The 18186-nt window shown below is 40.0% G+C and overlaps 1 protein-coding gene across 4 annotated transcripts in view; it reads right to left on the bottom strand.

Moving 5' to 3' along the window:
- BCAS1 (brain enriched myelin associated protein 1) overlaps nt 1-18186 on the bottom strand; it is an 80859-nt gene that overhangs the window by 28851 nt on the left and 33822 nt on the right. For 3 of the 4 annotated variants that reach the window (XM_073309333.1, XM_073309336.1, XM_073309335.1), the window contains exons 6-8: nt 16430-16570; nt 12192-12227; nt 11617-11820 (exon numbers count right to left, since the gene is read on the bottom strand). In XM_073309333.1, the coding sequence (XP_073165434.1) occupies nt 11617-11820; nt 12192-12227; nt 16430-16570 (381 nt within the window). The remainder of the gene's footprint in view (nt 1-11616; nt 11821-12191; nt 12228-16429; nt 16571-18186) is intronic. The other variant, XM_073309334.1, reaches the window with a different exon arrangement.

Here is an 18186-nt window from a genome sequence, read left to right as displayed (position 1 = left end):
GAGACTAACCAATTTATTAGAGCATAAGCTTTCGTGAGCTACAGCTCACTTCTTCAGATGCATATCGTGGAATTCTTTTTGCGAATACAGACTAACACGGCTGTTACTCTGAAACCTACATTGACAGAAGCTCTCTTCCATCAACATAACTGTGTCTATGCTGTGGGTTATGGCTGCACAGCCTCATCGGTCAGGGGTATTTTTTTTTTCACATCCTGACTGACATAGCTATGCTGATATAACTTTCAAGTGTAGACCAAACTACACTCTCTCTCTCTATTTCCTATAGCATTGTATACTGTAGATATGCCGCTATAGCTTCTGAATTACAGGCCTGGCCTGTTGTTTCAGCATGATGAATGAGACAGGAAAATGACTACCCTCATCCTGTCAAGATCTATTTTGTGTATTATACTTACAAAAATGCATTTGAGAGTTACTTATTTTCCTTCAGCCCTGTAAGGTTCAGACCTTTCATATTATGCTTTACATGCTATAATGATGATTTAACTTTCAGATCTTATTTTAAAATACTTCACTCCAGAAAATGAAACTCCTTCTGACTGTGCTTTGTAAATAAAAGCTGAAAGAGAACACTGGAGCTGCTGTACAAACTGCAAAATCCACTCCACTGCTGCCATGACATCATAAAGGAAATGTCACTCCTATAACTACAAAGATAGTTTCCAAACTGCTGCTGTGATTCTGTTAACTTACAGTTTTATTTCACGTCTTGGTTGACATACCGATGCTTGGCTGTATTTAGTTTTTCCGTGCAGGATGTTTCAATGGAATGCAAAAGCTTTTAAACTTACACACAAAGCAATAAAGGGTCAAATTCTTACTTTCATTGCAAAGTATGAACAATTGGGCTCTGTAGTAGGGACTCCATGCATAGGTTGGGGGAGGGCACTGGACATAGAAAACCGAAATCTTTTATAGAAGACTTCTCTTCTCGAAACCCTGTTAACTCATAAGGGGTTAATACCCAATAACATATTCAATATTTAAACAGTTATATTCTTCATACCATTAAACTTCAAGAGGAAGTATGGGCCACTGGTTACTTGCTTGGGATTCTGGAGATTCATAGATACTAAGGTCATAAGGGACCATTATGATCATCTAATCTGACCTCCTGCACAACGCAGGCCACAGAATTTCACCCACCCACTCCTGCGAAAAACCTCTCACCTATGTCTGAGCTATTGAAGTCCTCAAATCGTGGTTTAAAGACTTCAAGGAGCAGAGAATCCTTCAGCAAGTGACCCATGCCCCATGCTACAGAGGAAGGCAAAAAACCTCCAGGGCCTCTTCCAATCTGCCCTGGAGGAAGATTCCTTCCCGACCCCAAATATGGTGATCAGCTAAACTGTGAGCATATGGGCAAGATTCACCAGCCAGATACTACAGAAAATTCTTTCCTGGGTAACTTAGATCCTTCCCTACTCTGCCACAGACCTCCTGTATGACCTTGGGCAAGTCACTTAGGCGCAGGAGGGATTCATTGCTCAGACAGTAATTTACACAAACCTCTCACCATTTTACCTAAATTTTCTATTGAAAAAGGAACAGGGAACAATAGGAAGTTGGACTGCAATGGGAGTTAGGCACCTACGTATCTTTTGAGGATTTGAGTCTTAGGGCTTGTTGAAATGATGCATTAGTCCAGGGGTTCTTTCTGAGGTCCCCCCCAACCTGCTATAAAAACTCCATGACCCACCTGTGCCACAATGTTTTTCTGCATGTAAAAGGCAGGGCCAGCATTAGGGGGTAGCAAGCATGCATTTGCCTGGGGCCCGACGCCACAAGGGGCCCTGTGAAGCTAAGTCGCTCAGGCTTTGGCTTCAGCCCTGGGTGGCGGGGCTTGGAACCCCAGGCTTCAACCCCATGTGGTCAGACTTTGGCTTGCTGTGGCCCAGGACAGAAAGTCTAATACCGTCCCTGCTTGGCAGATCCCCATGAAACCTGCTTGGGGGCTCCCCAGTGGGCCCCAGACCCCTGGTTGAGAACCACTGCATTAGTCCACACCAGCCAGGCTGTAAATTCTAGTGCACACTAGAGTGTGGTGCACTAACTGTCTGTGTGAACCCTGCTGGCTCACACTTAAAGCTCCCCAGTGCATGTTGCTGTACTGGGACTACATCAAAGCTCACCAGGGAACTTTAAGTGTGAGCCAGCAGGGTTCACGCAGACAGTTAGTGCACCACACACTGGTGTACAATGGAATTTGCACCTCCAGTAGTGCAGACTAACACACCATGTAGACAAGCCTCATGTCTCTGTTTCCCATCTGTAATATGGGAATATTAGTACTTCCCTACTTCCCTGGGGTATTGAGAGTCATTCAGACACAATAATAATGGGGGCCATGTAGGTACCTAAGATTAAGACAGAAAGGACATTGGTCTATGATCCCTGACTTTGGATATCCCAAATGGTTTCTTTTTATAGTTTCTCGGCAGGTTGTAGAAAAAGGCTCTGAAATGTTGACTTGGATTGTAAGTAGGATTTAGAGTCCGTTCACAGGGTGGTATTTCATCCCACATTAACTTTTATAATACAGTGCCGAGAAAGGTCAAAGTAGATTCCTTTTAGTAATGGATGAACCTGTTGGGATTATTGTTCAGTTTGGAGCTGCAAAGCAGCAATCCCACAAAACACAGTAAGAACATCCCCAGAAATCAGGAGTTATAAATGATTTGATTTTTCTTTTGTGAGAACTGCCAATGCTATTAATATAGTATATATTATACACTTATTAATATAGTATATAGTAGTTATTAAATGAGAGTATTGGGAAGTCATGCTACATTGTATTCTACTTACTTTACTTATGCTAAAGTATACATCCCACAATACCTTTTAACAGTATAATTCAGCATTTGGCATAGGCAGACAGGAAACCTGTCAATGTCAAGATACATAAATGTTCTGCCCTGGTACAGGCTTGGGGTGTGCCTCAACGCCCATTGGCACCAGGGATGTACTGTCCAAAACAAAAGACAATGAAAGGACAGAATTGGTTATGGATGGTCAATAAACTTTGAATGATTTTACATTAAGTTACATTCTCCTCTAGGGATTGGGCCTGTCTTCCTCTGTACTCAACAAAGCAATAATAAAAATTAAAAATGACACTATGTTCTGTGATTAGTTTTAAAAGGCGGACTCTACAATTTGTATAATAATAAATTATAGGGAGAACAATTTTATCAACTTTATTTGTCTTGAATACACGGTGATATTCCTATAGCCATAAATTACATTGACTGAGCTTTCTGGATTTATAAGTCGAAATTCTGCTGTCAGTTACACTGGGGTAAATTGGAATTTGAGTGTGATTTTGATCTCTACTGCTTAAGAGGCACATGGCAGAACTCAATAGCCCAGTGGGAGAAGTAGAATGGCTTTAAGCCACTTTTGTGCCCTTCTGATTTTGGGTGGCCCCTGTGTAACTTAGAAAGGTTCTGTTTAAGTTATTGCAGCCTGTCCCTGCCGGCTTGTGGGAAGTGGCACTGTCCAGAACCTCTATAGTGCTATATGCTATGGCCCAGCTTTTGATACACCTCCCAACCCTAGCCCCACCCGAGCATGCCTGCTACATTAGGACTTTCAAGGGGCTCCTCAGAAATCAGCTGTGCCTGTTTTTCCTAGTTACTATACAAGGGATCTTTCCTTTTAAAGCCCCTTTATGTTGCTTTGGCCCCTTGAGGCAGGATAAAAAGACCAGAGTTCAGTGATATCCTGACCCTCGACTCCCATGCAACTTTGCCAGTAGTACATTCTGTAGTGGAGGTTGACAAAGCGCTTCAGGGACTCGATAAGGCCTGGGCAATACATTATAACCACCTTCTCCACCCAAATATTCATTTTCCTTCTTTATGGCACACACCCTTCAGGTACTGTTTGCTCTGCAAATTCCATGCTAATGACTCAGTGCTGAAGGTTGCTGTTTAGTACATGCTTATCATACCTGCTGGACAGCTTGCTGGCTATACTGTCAATAGATGAAGCCTCCCATCTCAGTAACAGAGGCAGGTCTTTTGCTGATACATCTATGACCTCAAAACTGTAACTACTTCAAATTGTGATTTTCCCCTCCAGAATGTATCCATTATTTGAGATAATTTACTGACTAATTTCCCTGAATTCTTCTTAGCCTGCAGCTTGTTTGTAATCATTCTATATTCAAAATGGCCATGTGGTATATTTCTATGCCTAGATACGTTCCAGTCCTGGAATCAGGTTTCCAGTGCAAATACTTGTAATTACAAATGCAAAATTTGCTTTTCCATTAATATTCACCATTTGCTTAAAAAATAGAAAGGCTACGTTGGCAAACATTCCAGCCATTTGTGAGAATATTCCTGGAAAGTGATCACAAAATAGGGCCAAACGCAGCAGAAGTGAATTAATTTGGAGAGTTAAACAAGCATTCACAGATATTATTTTGCACTGTTTACTGAGCTCTAATTAAAGCATTAGCACTGCAGTCTGTTGACAGTCATTTCATTAGTTATATTTTGAAGTGAAAGCTCCTTTAAGAGACAAGCATTTTAGATTCCAGGGAGTCCTGCTGGAAAGGGAGAAGTAACTGGATCTGTTTGTTGATTGTTTCTGTTTGTTAGTTGAAAAGAAGCACTACACATTGGTGTGAATTACACACACTTATTTTGAACTGCTACTAGCTTCTGCTCTCTAACAACTAAGGAAAGAGAGCAATACGTTAAGTATGCAAAAGGAATTGATAAAGTAAAAATAAAAACCAACAAGCAATATCTCCAAAACAACTTGAGTTTCAGGCTAACCTATGAGGGGGGAAATCATTTTGTGCCTTTATGCACTCCTTTGGCCTCAGCTGATTAGGTCACCAAGATTCCTGGTTAAAGGAAATATAATATATTCCTCTATCAAGAAAACCTAAGGAAGTGACACAAATCTTTTGCTGGTAAGGGATAATCATTCAAACCAAACAGGTAATTTTATTTTTTTAAAAACATCTAAATATAAAATATAAATATAAATATTCTGTTCTCAGCGACACCCATTTATATCTCTAGTAACTCCATTGAATTCAGTTCTCCCTGGTCAAATCAATGGAGTTATTATGGAGTTTGCACCAATGTAAGGTTCAGATTTGACCTACAGTACCCATTTCTCAAACAGAGAGAAGAGTGAGATTTTCAAAAGACAAAGGGCCTAATTTCCCACTGGTTTATACCTACGTAAACAAGATACACTTCAATGACTGTAAAACAGTGTATGTGGGAGAAGAACTGGGTCCAAAGATTATTTTAAATTAACAGAATATAGCATCAGAAGCTCAGGTGGTGTAATTTAGCATCATTTCACTGGAATCAATGAAGAATTAATTCACACCAGCTGAGAACCTAGTTCATATTTTTAATTAGCCTAATTTTGACCATGCCTGCCACATATGAGATAAGATAAAATAATTCTTCCATGACAATCAACCTTCCTTTGACAACAACTAGTTCATTAATGGAGACAAAAGATACATTTTCATGTATTTTTAAATCAGCTACATTACAATGAGAGAGAGCGAGGGAACATGAATGAACATGAACACCCGACAGGGAGTTGTAGACTGGTGCAATGCATTATTTCAATCATTAAAGCCAAGCCAGGGATTTTATTATGAAACAATTACAATATGTCTTGTTTCCTACCGAGAAAACAAAACATTTGAAAATAACACCTGTTTAGTGAAAAATGCAAATATTTTTCAACTTGTCTGAGAAAAATCAAGCAACTTCTAAAGCTAGACAAACACTGCTTTGGATTAAATAAAAAGCAAGACAGGGCTTTCAGACAAAATTCAAAACAATTTTTTTCCTGAGCTTTGTAAAACTTGGGCAATTTCTCCAATTTCTCTTATTTTTCATGAATATGAACAAGAGGCTGCTCGGCAGCTCTCCAACACGAGTTTCTACAAGCCATTACCCTCTGATCCCACTGAGAGTTACCAAAAGCAACTACAGCATTTGCTCAAGAAACTTCCTGAAAAAGCACAAGATCAAATCTGCACAGACACACCCCTGGAACCCCGACCTGGGATATTCTATCTACTACCCAAGATCCATAAACCTGGAAATCCTGGGTGCCCCATCATCTCAGGCATTGGCACCCTGACAGCAGGATTGTCTGGCTATGTAGACTCCCTCCTCAGGCCCTACGCTACCAGCACTCCCAGCTACCTTCGAGACACCACTGACTTCCTGAGGAAACTTCAATCCATCGGTGATCTTCCTGATAACACCATCCTGGCCACTATGGATGTAGAAGCCCTCTACACCAACATTCCACACAAAGATGGACTACAAGCCGTCAAGAGCACTATCCCCGATAATGTCACGGCTAACCTGGTGGCTGAACTTTGTGACTTTGTCCTTACCCATAACTACTTCACATTTGGGGACAATGTATACCTTCAGATCAGCGGCACTGCTATGGGTACCCGCATGGCCCCACAGTATGCCAACATTTTTATGGCTGATTTAGAACAACGCTTCCTCAGCTCTCGTCCCCTAAAGCCCCTACTCTACTTGCGCTATATTGATGACATCTTCATCATCTGGACCCATGGAAAAGAAGCCCTTGAGGAATTCCACCATGATTTCAACAATTTCCATCCCACCACCAACCTCAGCCTGGTCCAGTCCACACAAGAGATCCACTTCCTGGACACTACAGTGCTAATAAACAATGGTCACATAAACACCACCCTATACCGGAAACCTACTGACCGCTATTCCTACCTGCATGCCTCCAGCTTTCACCCTGACCACACCACACGATCCATCATCTACAGCCAAGCTCTGCGATACAACCGCATTTGCTCCAACCCCTCAGACAGAGACAAACACCTACAAGATCTCTGTCAAGCTTTCTTACAACTACAATACCCACCTGCAGAAGTAAAGAAACAGATTGATAGAGCCAGAAGAGTTCCCAGAAGTTACCTACTACAGGACAGGCCTAACAAAGAAAATAACAGAATGCCACTAGCCGTCACCTTCAGCCCCCAACTAAAACCCCTCCAACGCATTATTAAGGATCTACAACCTATCCTAAAGGATGACCCAACACTCTCACAAATCTTGGGAGACAGGCCAGTCCTTGCCTACAGACAGCCCCGCGACCTGAAGCAAATACTCACCAACAACCACATACCACACAACAGAACCACTAACCCAGGAACTTATCCTTGCAACAAAGCCCGTTGCCAATTGTGCCCACATATCTATTCAGGGGACACCATCACAGGGCCTAATAACATCAGCCACACTATCAGAGGCTCGTTCACCTGCACATCCACCAATGTGATATATGCCATCATGTGCCAGCAATGCCCCTCTGCCATGTACATTGGTCAAACTGGACAGTCTCTACGTAAAAGAATAAATGGACACAAATCAGATGTCAAGAATTATAACATTCATAAACCAGTCGGAGAACACTTCAATCTCTCTGGTCACGCGATCACAGACATGAAGGTCGCTATCTTAAAACAAAAAAACTTCAAATCCAGACTCCAGCGAGAAACTGCTGAATTGGAATTCATTTGCAAATTGGATACTATTAATTTAGGCTTAAATAGAGACTTGGAGTGACTAAGTCATTATGCAAGGTAGCCTGTTTCCTCTTGTTTTTTCCTACCCCCCTCCCCCCCCAGATGTTCTATTTTAACTTGAAGAGTGGTCAGTTTGGATGAGCTATTACCAGCAGGAGAGTGAGTTTGTGTGTGTATGGGGGTGGGGGGGATGTGAGAAAACCTGGATTTGTGCAGGAAATAGCCCAACTTGATTGTCATGCACATTGTGTAAAGAGTTGTCACTTTGGATGGGCTATCACCAGCAGGAGAGTGAATTTGTGTGAGGGGGTGGAGGGTGAGAAAACCTGGATTTGTGCTGGAAATGGCCCACCTGATGATCACTTTAGATAAGCTATTACCAGCAGGACAGTGGGGTGGGAATAGGTATTGTTTCATATTCTCTGTGTATATATAAAGCCTGCTGCAGTTTCCACGATATGCATCTGAGGAAGTGAGCTGTAGCTCACGAAAGCTTATGCTCTAATAAATTGGTTAGTCTCTAAGGTGCCACAAGTACTCCTTTTCTTATTTTTCATTGTCCCTTTATTTGGTTTCAGTTAGCTCATGATATTTCTATCCCAGCTGGAAGCAGGCAAGACCAGAAATCTCACAACAAATCTTGTTCTCATAAGACTTCCAGCCAAAGTTTGCAGAATCAGGAAGTCTGGATAGTTCAAAATTAGGCAAAGATGGGCCCATGCAGCAAAATTTGGGTCCAGGTTTCAAAGACCTCAAAAGTTCAGGGGTCTTTAGAGTCATGCATTTGGTGAAGGCCCAACTATACTCAGAAATTTCTCAGGGTCACCCATATCTGCTGCAGCCTATGTTAGGTCTGCACAGAGATATGCAGAGCTCTCTATAGTCCCTGTCCACCACTGGGGCAAATTTCCACTCTGATCAACCAACACCATTTGGATGGTGAGGAACACAATACACCCAAGGCTGGAGTGGGGCTGGTGCCAGAGCACGTGTGGGACTCTTGTCTTGCAGTAGTTTATTTTTGTTCCAAATTTTGAGGGCCACAAGAAACATTAGGTAGGATGGTCAAGCCCTTTTTGCAGGCTCAAGGAGGTCCCACATGCCAGGAAGGACCTTGACATGTCCTCATACCCCTTCAGTCTCCCTTCAGATTGACAGAGGTTAAAAAAAAAGAGAAGAAACAAATGGAGGGAGTTGCCTGGGCCTGTCATATTTGGACGGGGTTGTGGTGTGTGAGGGCAGCTGATATTTATACTGGATGGAACTCACCACAGTGCAGAAAGCCTCTGCACTACTTGAGTCCAATTGAATCCCTCAGGAGAAGACTTTAGTGAGACTCCCCTAGTGCAGAGGCTTTGTGCTGGCCATCTGTAGAAGGCAGAATCTCACTTATTAGTCCGAATGGAATTTTGGCCCATAAATCTTCAATGAGAGTTAATGTTCAGGAACAGATCTACATTTCCCTTCTTTCCTCTTACACAGTAGACTAGGTTACTTATTTATTAAAAAATTGACAACTTGGCTTAAAGTGAATTTCTGGTACAACTCCCACTGACGTCAGTGAATTTACAACTTAATGGATTTGTCTCTTTGATTCAGCTGTTTCTCTTCTTATCCCATCTTGAGGCTCAGTATGCATCTTGCTCTGCATCTCCATTGAGCCAGACATATTCAGAAAGTGGATATGGTTTCTGTAACAATATGAAACCTCTCAGATATCTCTTTCCCCACTTTACAGGCTTCCTTTTAATACAAATACCTGATTCATCCAATGCCATAGGAAAATAATAAACCCAGACAACTGCTTTAAACTGTCTTGGATGTGAAGTGAAACAAGCAAATCATGCTTGCTTCATCTGTGAAGTAGTAAGCACCACAAATGTTCAATGTTAGTGGCATACAGAAACTATGTCTCCAATTCTTCTGCCCAGCAGAGAAATCATAGACAAAGAAGCTCATGGGCTTCATTTAATCAGTATCTACTTATTTGGAAGCATTTCATTTTTGGCATCTAAATTTGAACCGTAGCCCGGGGGGGGGCAGTTATTCACGATACAATGATTCAGTGTAGTTCCTCTGGTAAATAAAACTAGATAGGGCCCCGCCTTTTTGTATGTACCACAAAGAACCATAGAAACTGCAGCTTCATTTTCATAATTCTTGCTAGTTTCTATCAAATATATTGCTTTACCTAAGGGCTGCCAACCCTTAGGTTGTCTGTCAAGTATGTTCATTCTTGTTTGAAACCCATTAGAAGAAACAGACCAAGGGAGGGACAGAGTTTCAGAGCGTCAGCATGAGTAAAACAAATAAATCAGGGGACTCCAAAAAAAGAAACAGACTCTGTGACATTGCGTGTAAATATGATGTAACTGGAATATGCTTTGTGCAAAAGGTCTCTTGTGAGGTATCTTTACCAAGCTTATAATCTACTGAGTGTGGTCATCCTATTTGTATGAATGTATCATTCTTGTATCTGAAACTAGGAATATGTAACATAACTCTGAGGTCCTACTGTAATTATGCAAAGTGTGGGCCATTAGTGGTGGTTAAGAATCTTGATGGCTCCCATTGACTAGAACAATTGATTGTAGATGGCTCTGTTTACTTGTAAGCCTTCCTGTATACATGGGTGTCAGCTAGTGGGTAATGAAGTTTTACAGTGACATGTGATCGTGTCACCTGAACTGCAATCCATCTTTAACCTGGTGCTTTTCCATTTAGAAGGAGGGATGGGAATCCAGAGAGAGACAAAGGATTCCCGCCTTGTGCCAAAGATATATTAGGGAGTGGAACAGAACAAAGGGGCCCTGTCATGTGGAATCTTCTGTTTTTCACCTAAGATGCCTGCTGGAACTAACAAGGATTGTACCATGGAAAGGATTGGGCCCAGACTAGGAAGGAGTCTAGTTGTGAAAGAAGCTTATTGGAACATCTCTAAGGGTGAGATTTACCTGTATTCAGTTTCTTAGTGTATTAGGCTTAGACTTGCATGTTTTGTTTTATTTTTCTTGGTACCTTATTTTATTCTGCCTGTTATTACTTGAAACCACTTAAATCCTACTTTTTATACTTAATGAAATCACTTTTGTTTATTAATTAACCCAAAATAACCCAAAGAAAGCTTATGCTCAAATAAATTGGTTAGTCTCTAAGGTGCCACAAGTATTCCTTTTCTTTTTGCAAGTACAGACTAACACGGCTGTTACTCTGAAACCAAAGTAAGTGATTAATACCTGGGGGAACAAACAGCTGTGCATATCAGCTCTATATCAGTGTTATAGAGGGTGAACAATTTATTTATACATAAACTTTATACAGAGTAAAACTGATTTATTTGAGGTTTGAAACTGGGTGTCTGGGTGCTGGAGATAGGCAACTTGCTAAGCAGTTTTTGGTTAAAGTCTGCAGCTTTGGGGGCGTAAACCAGACCTGGGTCTGTGTTTGCAGCAAACTAGCATGTCTGGCTCAAAAAAGCAGGTGTTCTGGAGTTCCAAGCTGGCAGGGAAAATGGGCTCAGAGGCAATTCCAGCTTGTCAGGTGACAGTAACCAAGGGGAGGTCTCTGTGACCGAACCCATCACAGACTACTATGGAAATTACTCTAAAAACCTATAGAATTTATTAAAGAATAATATAATCTCTAAAGGATTTTTAAACCAACCTATATAATTTAATAGAGATTTATATCACCTATTCATAGGGTTAGCTCAAAAATTCTATAGGAAGTTATTACTCTTTATTAAGTCATATAGGCCTTTTCCAGAAGGGTCATAATTACACACTAGTAAAGGAAATACATGTGCAAATAACCATCAATAGCCATTTGCACAGGCAACTGCACAAAGCACATGAACAGTGGTGGTAACTGCATAGACATTCACACTTACCTATGTTGTCTAAAAATGTGACTCTGCTTAACTTTTTGGCTTTGGTTCCTTCATCAGGAATCCAGTTACATTATCTCCCCAAACTGCGGAGATGGGGAGCAGAGGAAACCATTCCGAAATCTAGACATACCTTTTTCCAGAAGAGTTTGCTCAATGGTGTGGAAGTAGGTGCAGATCTCTCCTTAGCCATATCTTTGGGAGCTTCAGTAGTTGCTGCTGCTGCCTGCTTCTGAGCTGCGGGTTCAGGGGCTTTTGCAGTCTGCGATTCCTGAGAGGGAGGGGCATTTTTTTCAGATTTTACATTGACAGAGGTGACCGGCAGCTGTTCAGCACCCTAGAGACATACACAAAAATCGTTACAGCATCATTAAAACTTTGTAAAGGAAAACGGACTCAAAACACACTCAAGCATCACTCATGACAAGAGCGATGACGCAATAAACCACGCTCACCCAAGAAATATGACACAGTAGAGCACAACTTGTACAGCATCACTCATACAAATTGCATTGCCATACACTTCAGAGGTAAGTAATGCAGTGAACTCATGGCAAGGAAGATGTAAACTAAGTAGAAATCCATCCATTGCAAAGACTGTTAACTGTTACATTCATACATTGTGTCAGACTGGATGTGGCAGTGACATTAGTTAAAAAAATGACTATATACAAGTCATTTGGATGACTTATAAGTAATCCTACTCACTTGGGCATTAGTTGGCTCCTGGGCCTCTTTTGTGGACTAAAGGGAAACAAAGCACAACGGTAAGTTTATTTTGAACAATACCATTCTTCTCAGTTACACAGTGTAGGAATTGGTTGTATCGCTAATCATTTTCTTTTCAGTGAATACTTGTGTGTGTCAAAGTCCAGACTCCTGCTGCCATGTAAATTGAATTGGACTGCCCTGCTTCTACCAACTCTTTTTTAAGAAACAAGGCAGCTGTAGTTTGAGCAGCTCCAGCAATAAACCTTTTGCTTGACCTAGAGGAATTGCCCTTTAATGATACACACTACATCAGCTCTACCTTACTGGAGTAGAGCTGGCTTCTAAAAGGTCTTGGGCTTTCATGCTTACTTTATGGAAATCACCAAACTCAAACTCATCCACTAGTACACCAGTCACCTTTATTTGGTGCATTTTGTGTCCTTTTCCCAACAATTTATTTATATCTTTAGAAACACCGGAGTTTCATGTCAGGTGCTTCGTGGCCAGTTCTCATGCATTTATTTTCACAGACTTGTACTTTCAAGAAAAAAAAAATCTCCAACTCATTTCCTAGTATAAGGCATAACAAATTAAAAACAACAACAACTAGACATAGCTTTTCAAAGGCACACATTTGTGTGTGTGTGCCTGTGTGCACGCATATGCACATACAACCCTCAATACATGTGTACAAACCTTGGCTTATGTTTGTAGATGGGAACTGTTTGCAAAATGGTGTCTTTGAAAATCTGGGCCTAATTTCTGTGATAAGAAATGTTGAGTGATAAATGCTATACTGCGGCCTATATTTTGTAGCAAAACGCAAGTAAGATATTGCAGATAGTGCTGCAATAATTGCTTAATCAGGCCTTTAAATGTAGGTGGATCTGATTATATTAGGTGCAGCTGACGTAGAGAATTGTCTAGGATGGATTTGGGGCTATATAGGGCCATGTAATGTTTGTTTTTAATTTCTGTTTTGAGGCCTGGTTAATATTTGAGCTATGCCCATTACAAATAACCATGCAAGTACATTTTTGTTGTTGTTATGATTGTTCGAGCATCAGGTCTTATTGCAGAGTTTTGCAAAGCACTGTATGCCCTACTTCAATACTGAAGATAAAGGTTCTGTACCCTTGAGACCTTTTGGGAGTAACATTTACCCAAGCTCAGAAGGTCTGCACACACCCTTTAAAGCAGCTGCGTTTTGCAGTAAGGCTGTTCAGGAGGAGAGGGAGACGGCAAAGAGAGAAGCCATGGGGCATCTCTGCACTCTAAAGGCCATGGAGTGTGCCTAGAATATATCATCTCTGATTATCATCAACAGAGCAGACCACTGGGGCAGCCTAGGGAAGAAACCATGAGGTCCACACTTATGTGGATCAAGGGAGCTAGGAATTTCCAGTCTATAAACTGGTGTTGTAGCTACAGAGGGGCGGCACCAGTGGTTGGAGGTTGATTCCATTGCCCCCACCCCGCCTCCCTGCAGAGATCCCTACCCAAGACCTGTTAACTCAGGGCGAATTTATATTTATATGTAAAAAATCAGTTAAAACTCAGTGGTCTTAGTTGGGATTTGCTTTTCGATTTGGGAGTTTGTTCACATGAAAAGTGTGATCTTTGGATTTATTGCAACACTGGTAGCCTTGCAGCACACAGTTTATGCAACCAGATCCAAACTTCACTGAACCAGTTATCATGACTCTTGAGCTGCTCACTCCAAATAATAGGGCAGCTTAGATTAGGAAAGGAGTAGCTGAATTCTGTAAAAGGAAGAGAAGCAATAAATTAGAATATAGGGCAAATGTTCTTCCTGCTTCTCTAATTCTAGGCACCTTGCCATGCAGTTGGAGATTTCTTGAAAGAACAGGTGTGAGTGTTCTGCTGGAGACATGAATTTCCCCTTTTTGTGGTTAACTCCAATGATCCAGAGTAATTTACAGAACTCCAGGGTGAAAGCCAGAAACTGACTTCAGCTATAGTGCCTGAAAGTTAATTAATAATTTCTCTCCTCCCCAGATGGAATTTCATAAATCAATAAAGTTATATTTAAAAACTAGATCTGAGCATAAAGCGACATACACTCAGGATCTGAATAGCGAGATGCACAGGGATTCAGCTGGGAGAATCCCATCAAAGCTAACAAAATCCCAGGGTACCAGGCTTAATATGTTTCCAGTTATTAGGGTCCATGTTACTGCTCAGAAGCAACATTTGAAACTTGGTTTTTAGTATGCTTATTTTGACTAGAAGTTAGTATTTTATATAAGTGACAGCACTGAAAAACAATGGATTTTTTAATCATTGCTATCCTCCTTCAATTAGGATGAATACTTCAGGATTATTACTGAAGCTAACAAGGCTATTAAATAGAAAAAACTCCAAGTAACCAAGGGTTCTCAAAATGAAGTGTTCACAGTTAAATTTTATTAAAACAATTAACTATAATTTTAAATACATTAGTTCTTTATCTAATTGCCTAAGATGTCTCATGTTTAAATTACAGTTTGTCATGTCACAGGACCAGAAATTAAGACACGAGGAACTCCACTGTTAAGTTACTAATGTCAGATTTTGAAGCAAACCAAGACAAAGGACTGACCTTCCTGTGTTGGCACAAAAGGTAGTGCCCTGATTTGAAACCTCTGCCACAACTAACGGGGTAGTGTTTTAGCCACAACTTTGAACTTTCTACCTTTTTCATTGGAGAGTGTCACAATTTGTAGTTCCAATATTACTTACACTTGTTTTATAGTGTGGTAATTTCTTACATATTTAAACACAAAACACCCACGCACTCTGAAAAACACAATTAAAAAATCCCCACAGAAGGAGGAATGAGTCAACATAAAAAGTATGCATTTTTAAATAGCTTTTAAAAACATATTAGCTAGTAATGTTTGACACTAGTGCAGGGTCTAGGGGGTAGGCTGTGACCAGCTAACTTATTTTAAATGCATTAAATATTCTACACTATTTAAAAATGTGTTAGTCAAAACATGTTAGCTGTCATGTTTTCAAAACATGACCTATTTTCCTCGTCTAGACAGTGCCCAATAGTTTTAACTACAGCGGAAAGACTGTCGTACCTTCCATGAGATTTAATGAGACGGAACATTTCTGGACTAGAAAAAAAATGAAGGAACATGGAACTTTTAGTGAACAGTGGAGAATAAAATGTTCTTGTCAGTTTTAAAGAGGTGCCTCCCCACCGCTAACCCTAACATAGCTACTTATTATAAAAGCCCCCTACTCCCAAAACATTCCAAGTGGGTGTCTGAGTGGAATTTTTGCATGCAATTAATATTATTTTCCTCCCTCAGCTAAAGGGTCTCTGACTCTACATTCTTTGGGATATAATGCTGCTGTTCTTTGTCTCCCAGCCACAGTGCATCACAACATAAATCTTGATCGTCCTTGTTAAGACAAAAGCTTTGATTAAGATCTAACCCACTGAATACTAGGACTGGGTTCAAAATTCTCGGTCAACACTTCTTTTTCCTATGGAAAACTGGATTTTCAGCTACATCAAAATTTTCATGGACAGTGTCTGCTTTCCTCAAGTTTTCACGAGGAAAAACAAAAAAGATTTTCAACCAAGAACAAAATTCAGTTTTCAGCCAAAAATGTTTCAGTTTTACAATGAAAATTCAAGCATTTCAATGGAAAAATATCTCATTTTTCAACCACCTCTACTGAATACATGTTTGGGGTTATAGGCTCCAGTTCAGCAAGGTATTTAAGCACATGCCTGACTTTAAGCATGTGAATAGTCCAATTAAGTCAATGGGAATCTTTTCATTGTCTTCTTTAGAAGTTGGATTGGGCCCTTAGAGCTAGCATCCCATTGAAGGAGACCTTTTTTTGTTTCATAATTCACTGTTTGTCAGTGCAAATCTTCTATGTATTCGGGTTATGGCCATTGTATGTTTGGTTAGCGTTAATGACTTATTACAATAATAAAAGAATGTAGGTTTTAGCAGATTAGAGGAATTCTTTCAGAATCCTGAATTCACAGATGGTATATGAGGGAAGTATTTCCATGTAGCAAAACACTTTTTCCCCACAGGTTTTAGGTATATGCTCATGTAATTATTTTTCAAATTATTTAAGGGTTGACCAGATTCCGATTTCAGTTGCACCATATGAAATCCCATCATTTTAATACTTCACCCTGCGACAAGAGCCATCTGTTACTTCTCAGGGTTCCACTTTTGCTAGAATCATATACAGACCTTATGCCTAAAGAATTTGCTAAATGTTTTGTGTCCTAACTTGGGACTCTCTGACTTCTTTTTCTTGGCTCCTTTAGCTTGGGATTCTACTCGTGTCTTCTGAGCAGGATGCCCACCATGGCCCTTCTCCACTTTGGATTCCTTTTGTGCAACAGCATTCATAGTCTATTACATACTCCATTTCCTTTAATGCATTATTAATTATACATAATTAAGTATTAATTAATACATAATACAACACTTACAGGTGGTGTATTAAAGTCAAACATTTCATTTCATCCACCTGGACAATAACATGCCAAAATAATGTTATATTTTTTGTTTAATAGTTATCTCTCAGTTCCCATGGACTTTGTTTTAGATGAACAGTAGCAAAAATTTGACAGTCATCACTTGGCAAACCTCCTCTTTCTGTTACTTCAGTGGAATTCAGATGATTTGATCAGAGTTACAAATGAGAGAAGAATTTGTATGTGAATGTTTAATCTGAGTCCAGTGGGCCAAAGTCTGAATTAATTTACACCAATTAAATCCAAAATTAACTTCATTCCAGATTAAACTGGTATAAATGAGATCAGAATTTGGCCCCAAATTCATCATTATGCTAAGGCAGCAATTCTACAAAGATTAAAGCATGTACTTAATTTTGAGCACATGAATAGTTCCTTTGAGTTCAGATGGATTATTCATGTGCTTAAAATTAAGTGGGTGTGTAAATCTTTGCAGGGTCTGGGTTTATCTTTATTATTTAGGGTTTTTCTAATGCTGTACTGCTGATTATATAAAAAAGGTTTCTGAATAATATGTATAAATAATAAAAATGTATTAATCTTCCATTAATACATTAATCTAAAATGCATGTTCAAAACATTCTGAGATATATGGAAATGTGTAAAACGCTTATGCAATGTCTACCAGTCATGTTGAAAAAATCAGAGAAATATTAGGAAGTGGGCAGGTACTAACATTCTTAAATCAGGAAGTAAATGTTTCAAAGTCACTCCATTGTATATTCCCTTAAAAGGACACTGCTTCTGAGAATGATCTTCCAATCTGAGCATGAATCAGGAGTATCCTACTCTCTGATACCAGATCTAGAGGTATAGTCTGGTTCAGGAATAGAATAGCCAATTCTATTTCTGAACCAGACTAACCCCATTACTGTAATAATATTAATGCCAATACTCTATAGAGTTCACAGGTAACACCAGTTAAGATTTCTCCTTTATCCACCTCTTAGAAAACTTCAGCCCTTTTTATAAACGTATGAAAGTAAAATGGTGTTCAATAAAAACATTCAGAGTTGACTGACTTATAGAAACCACAAGAACACTGAGTGATCCAAGTCCCAAAGCAATAAATATTGTTTGGTCTACAGTGCCATCAATTAAATTAAAGACACTATTGTTCACTCAATCGTGCAGGATAATATGAAGTATTTTGCAGGAAGCTCTGAAGCTGACATAGCATTAGATGTCATCCTGACACCTAGATCTTCCCTTGACACGTAGTTGCCCCTAACTCTGTCGCGTACTATCTCTTGGATTTTTTATTATGTGATAATTCAGTTAGCTATTAAGATTAGCAATGGCCAATTCTTCTTTACCCTCTTCTGTTCTGCAGTGCTCTTGATATACCCATGGCTCTGCTGAAGGGTTGAACATAGTGGGACAAAGTCAGGAGTACTGTGAAGGGTTGAATATATGGTTCAGTTGAGGGCAGATTTGTTCCAGTCAAGTGGATAACTTTGTCCAATA

The sequence above is a fragment of the Lepidochelys kempii genome, chromosome 13, assembly GCF_965140265.1.
Source record: "Lepidochelys kempii isolate rLepKem1 chromosome 13, rLepKem1.hap2, whole genome shotgun sequence".
Taxonomy (NCBI): domain Eukaryota; kingdom Metazoa; phylum Chordata; order Testudines; family Cheloniidae; genus Lepidochelys; species Lepidochelys kempii.
The sequence above is the reverse complement of the archived record's forward strand: the minus strand, read 5'-3'. Positions and strand labels throughout refer to the sequence as shown.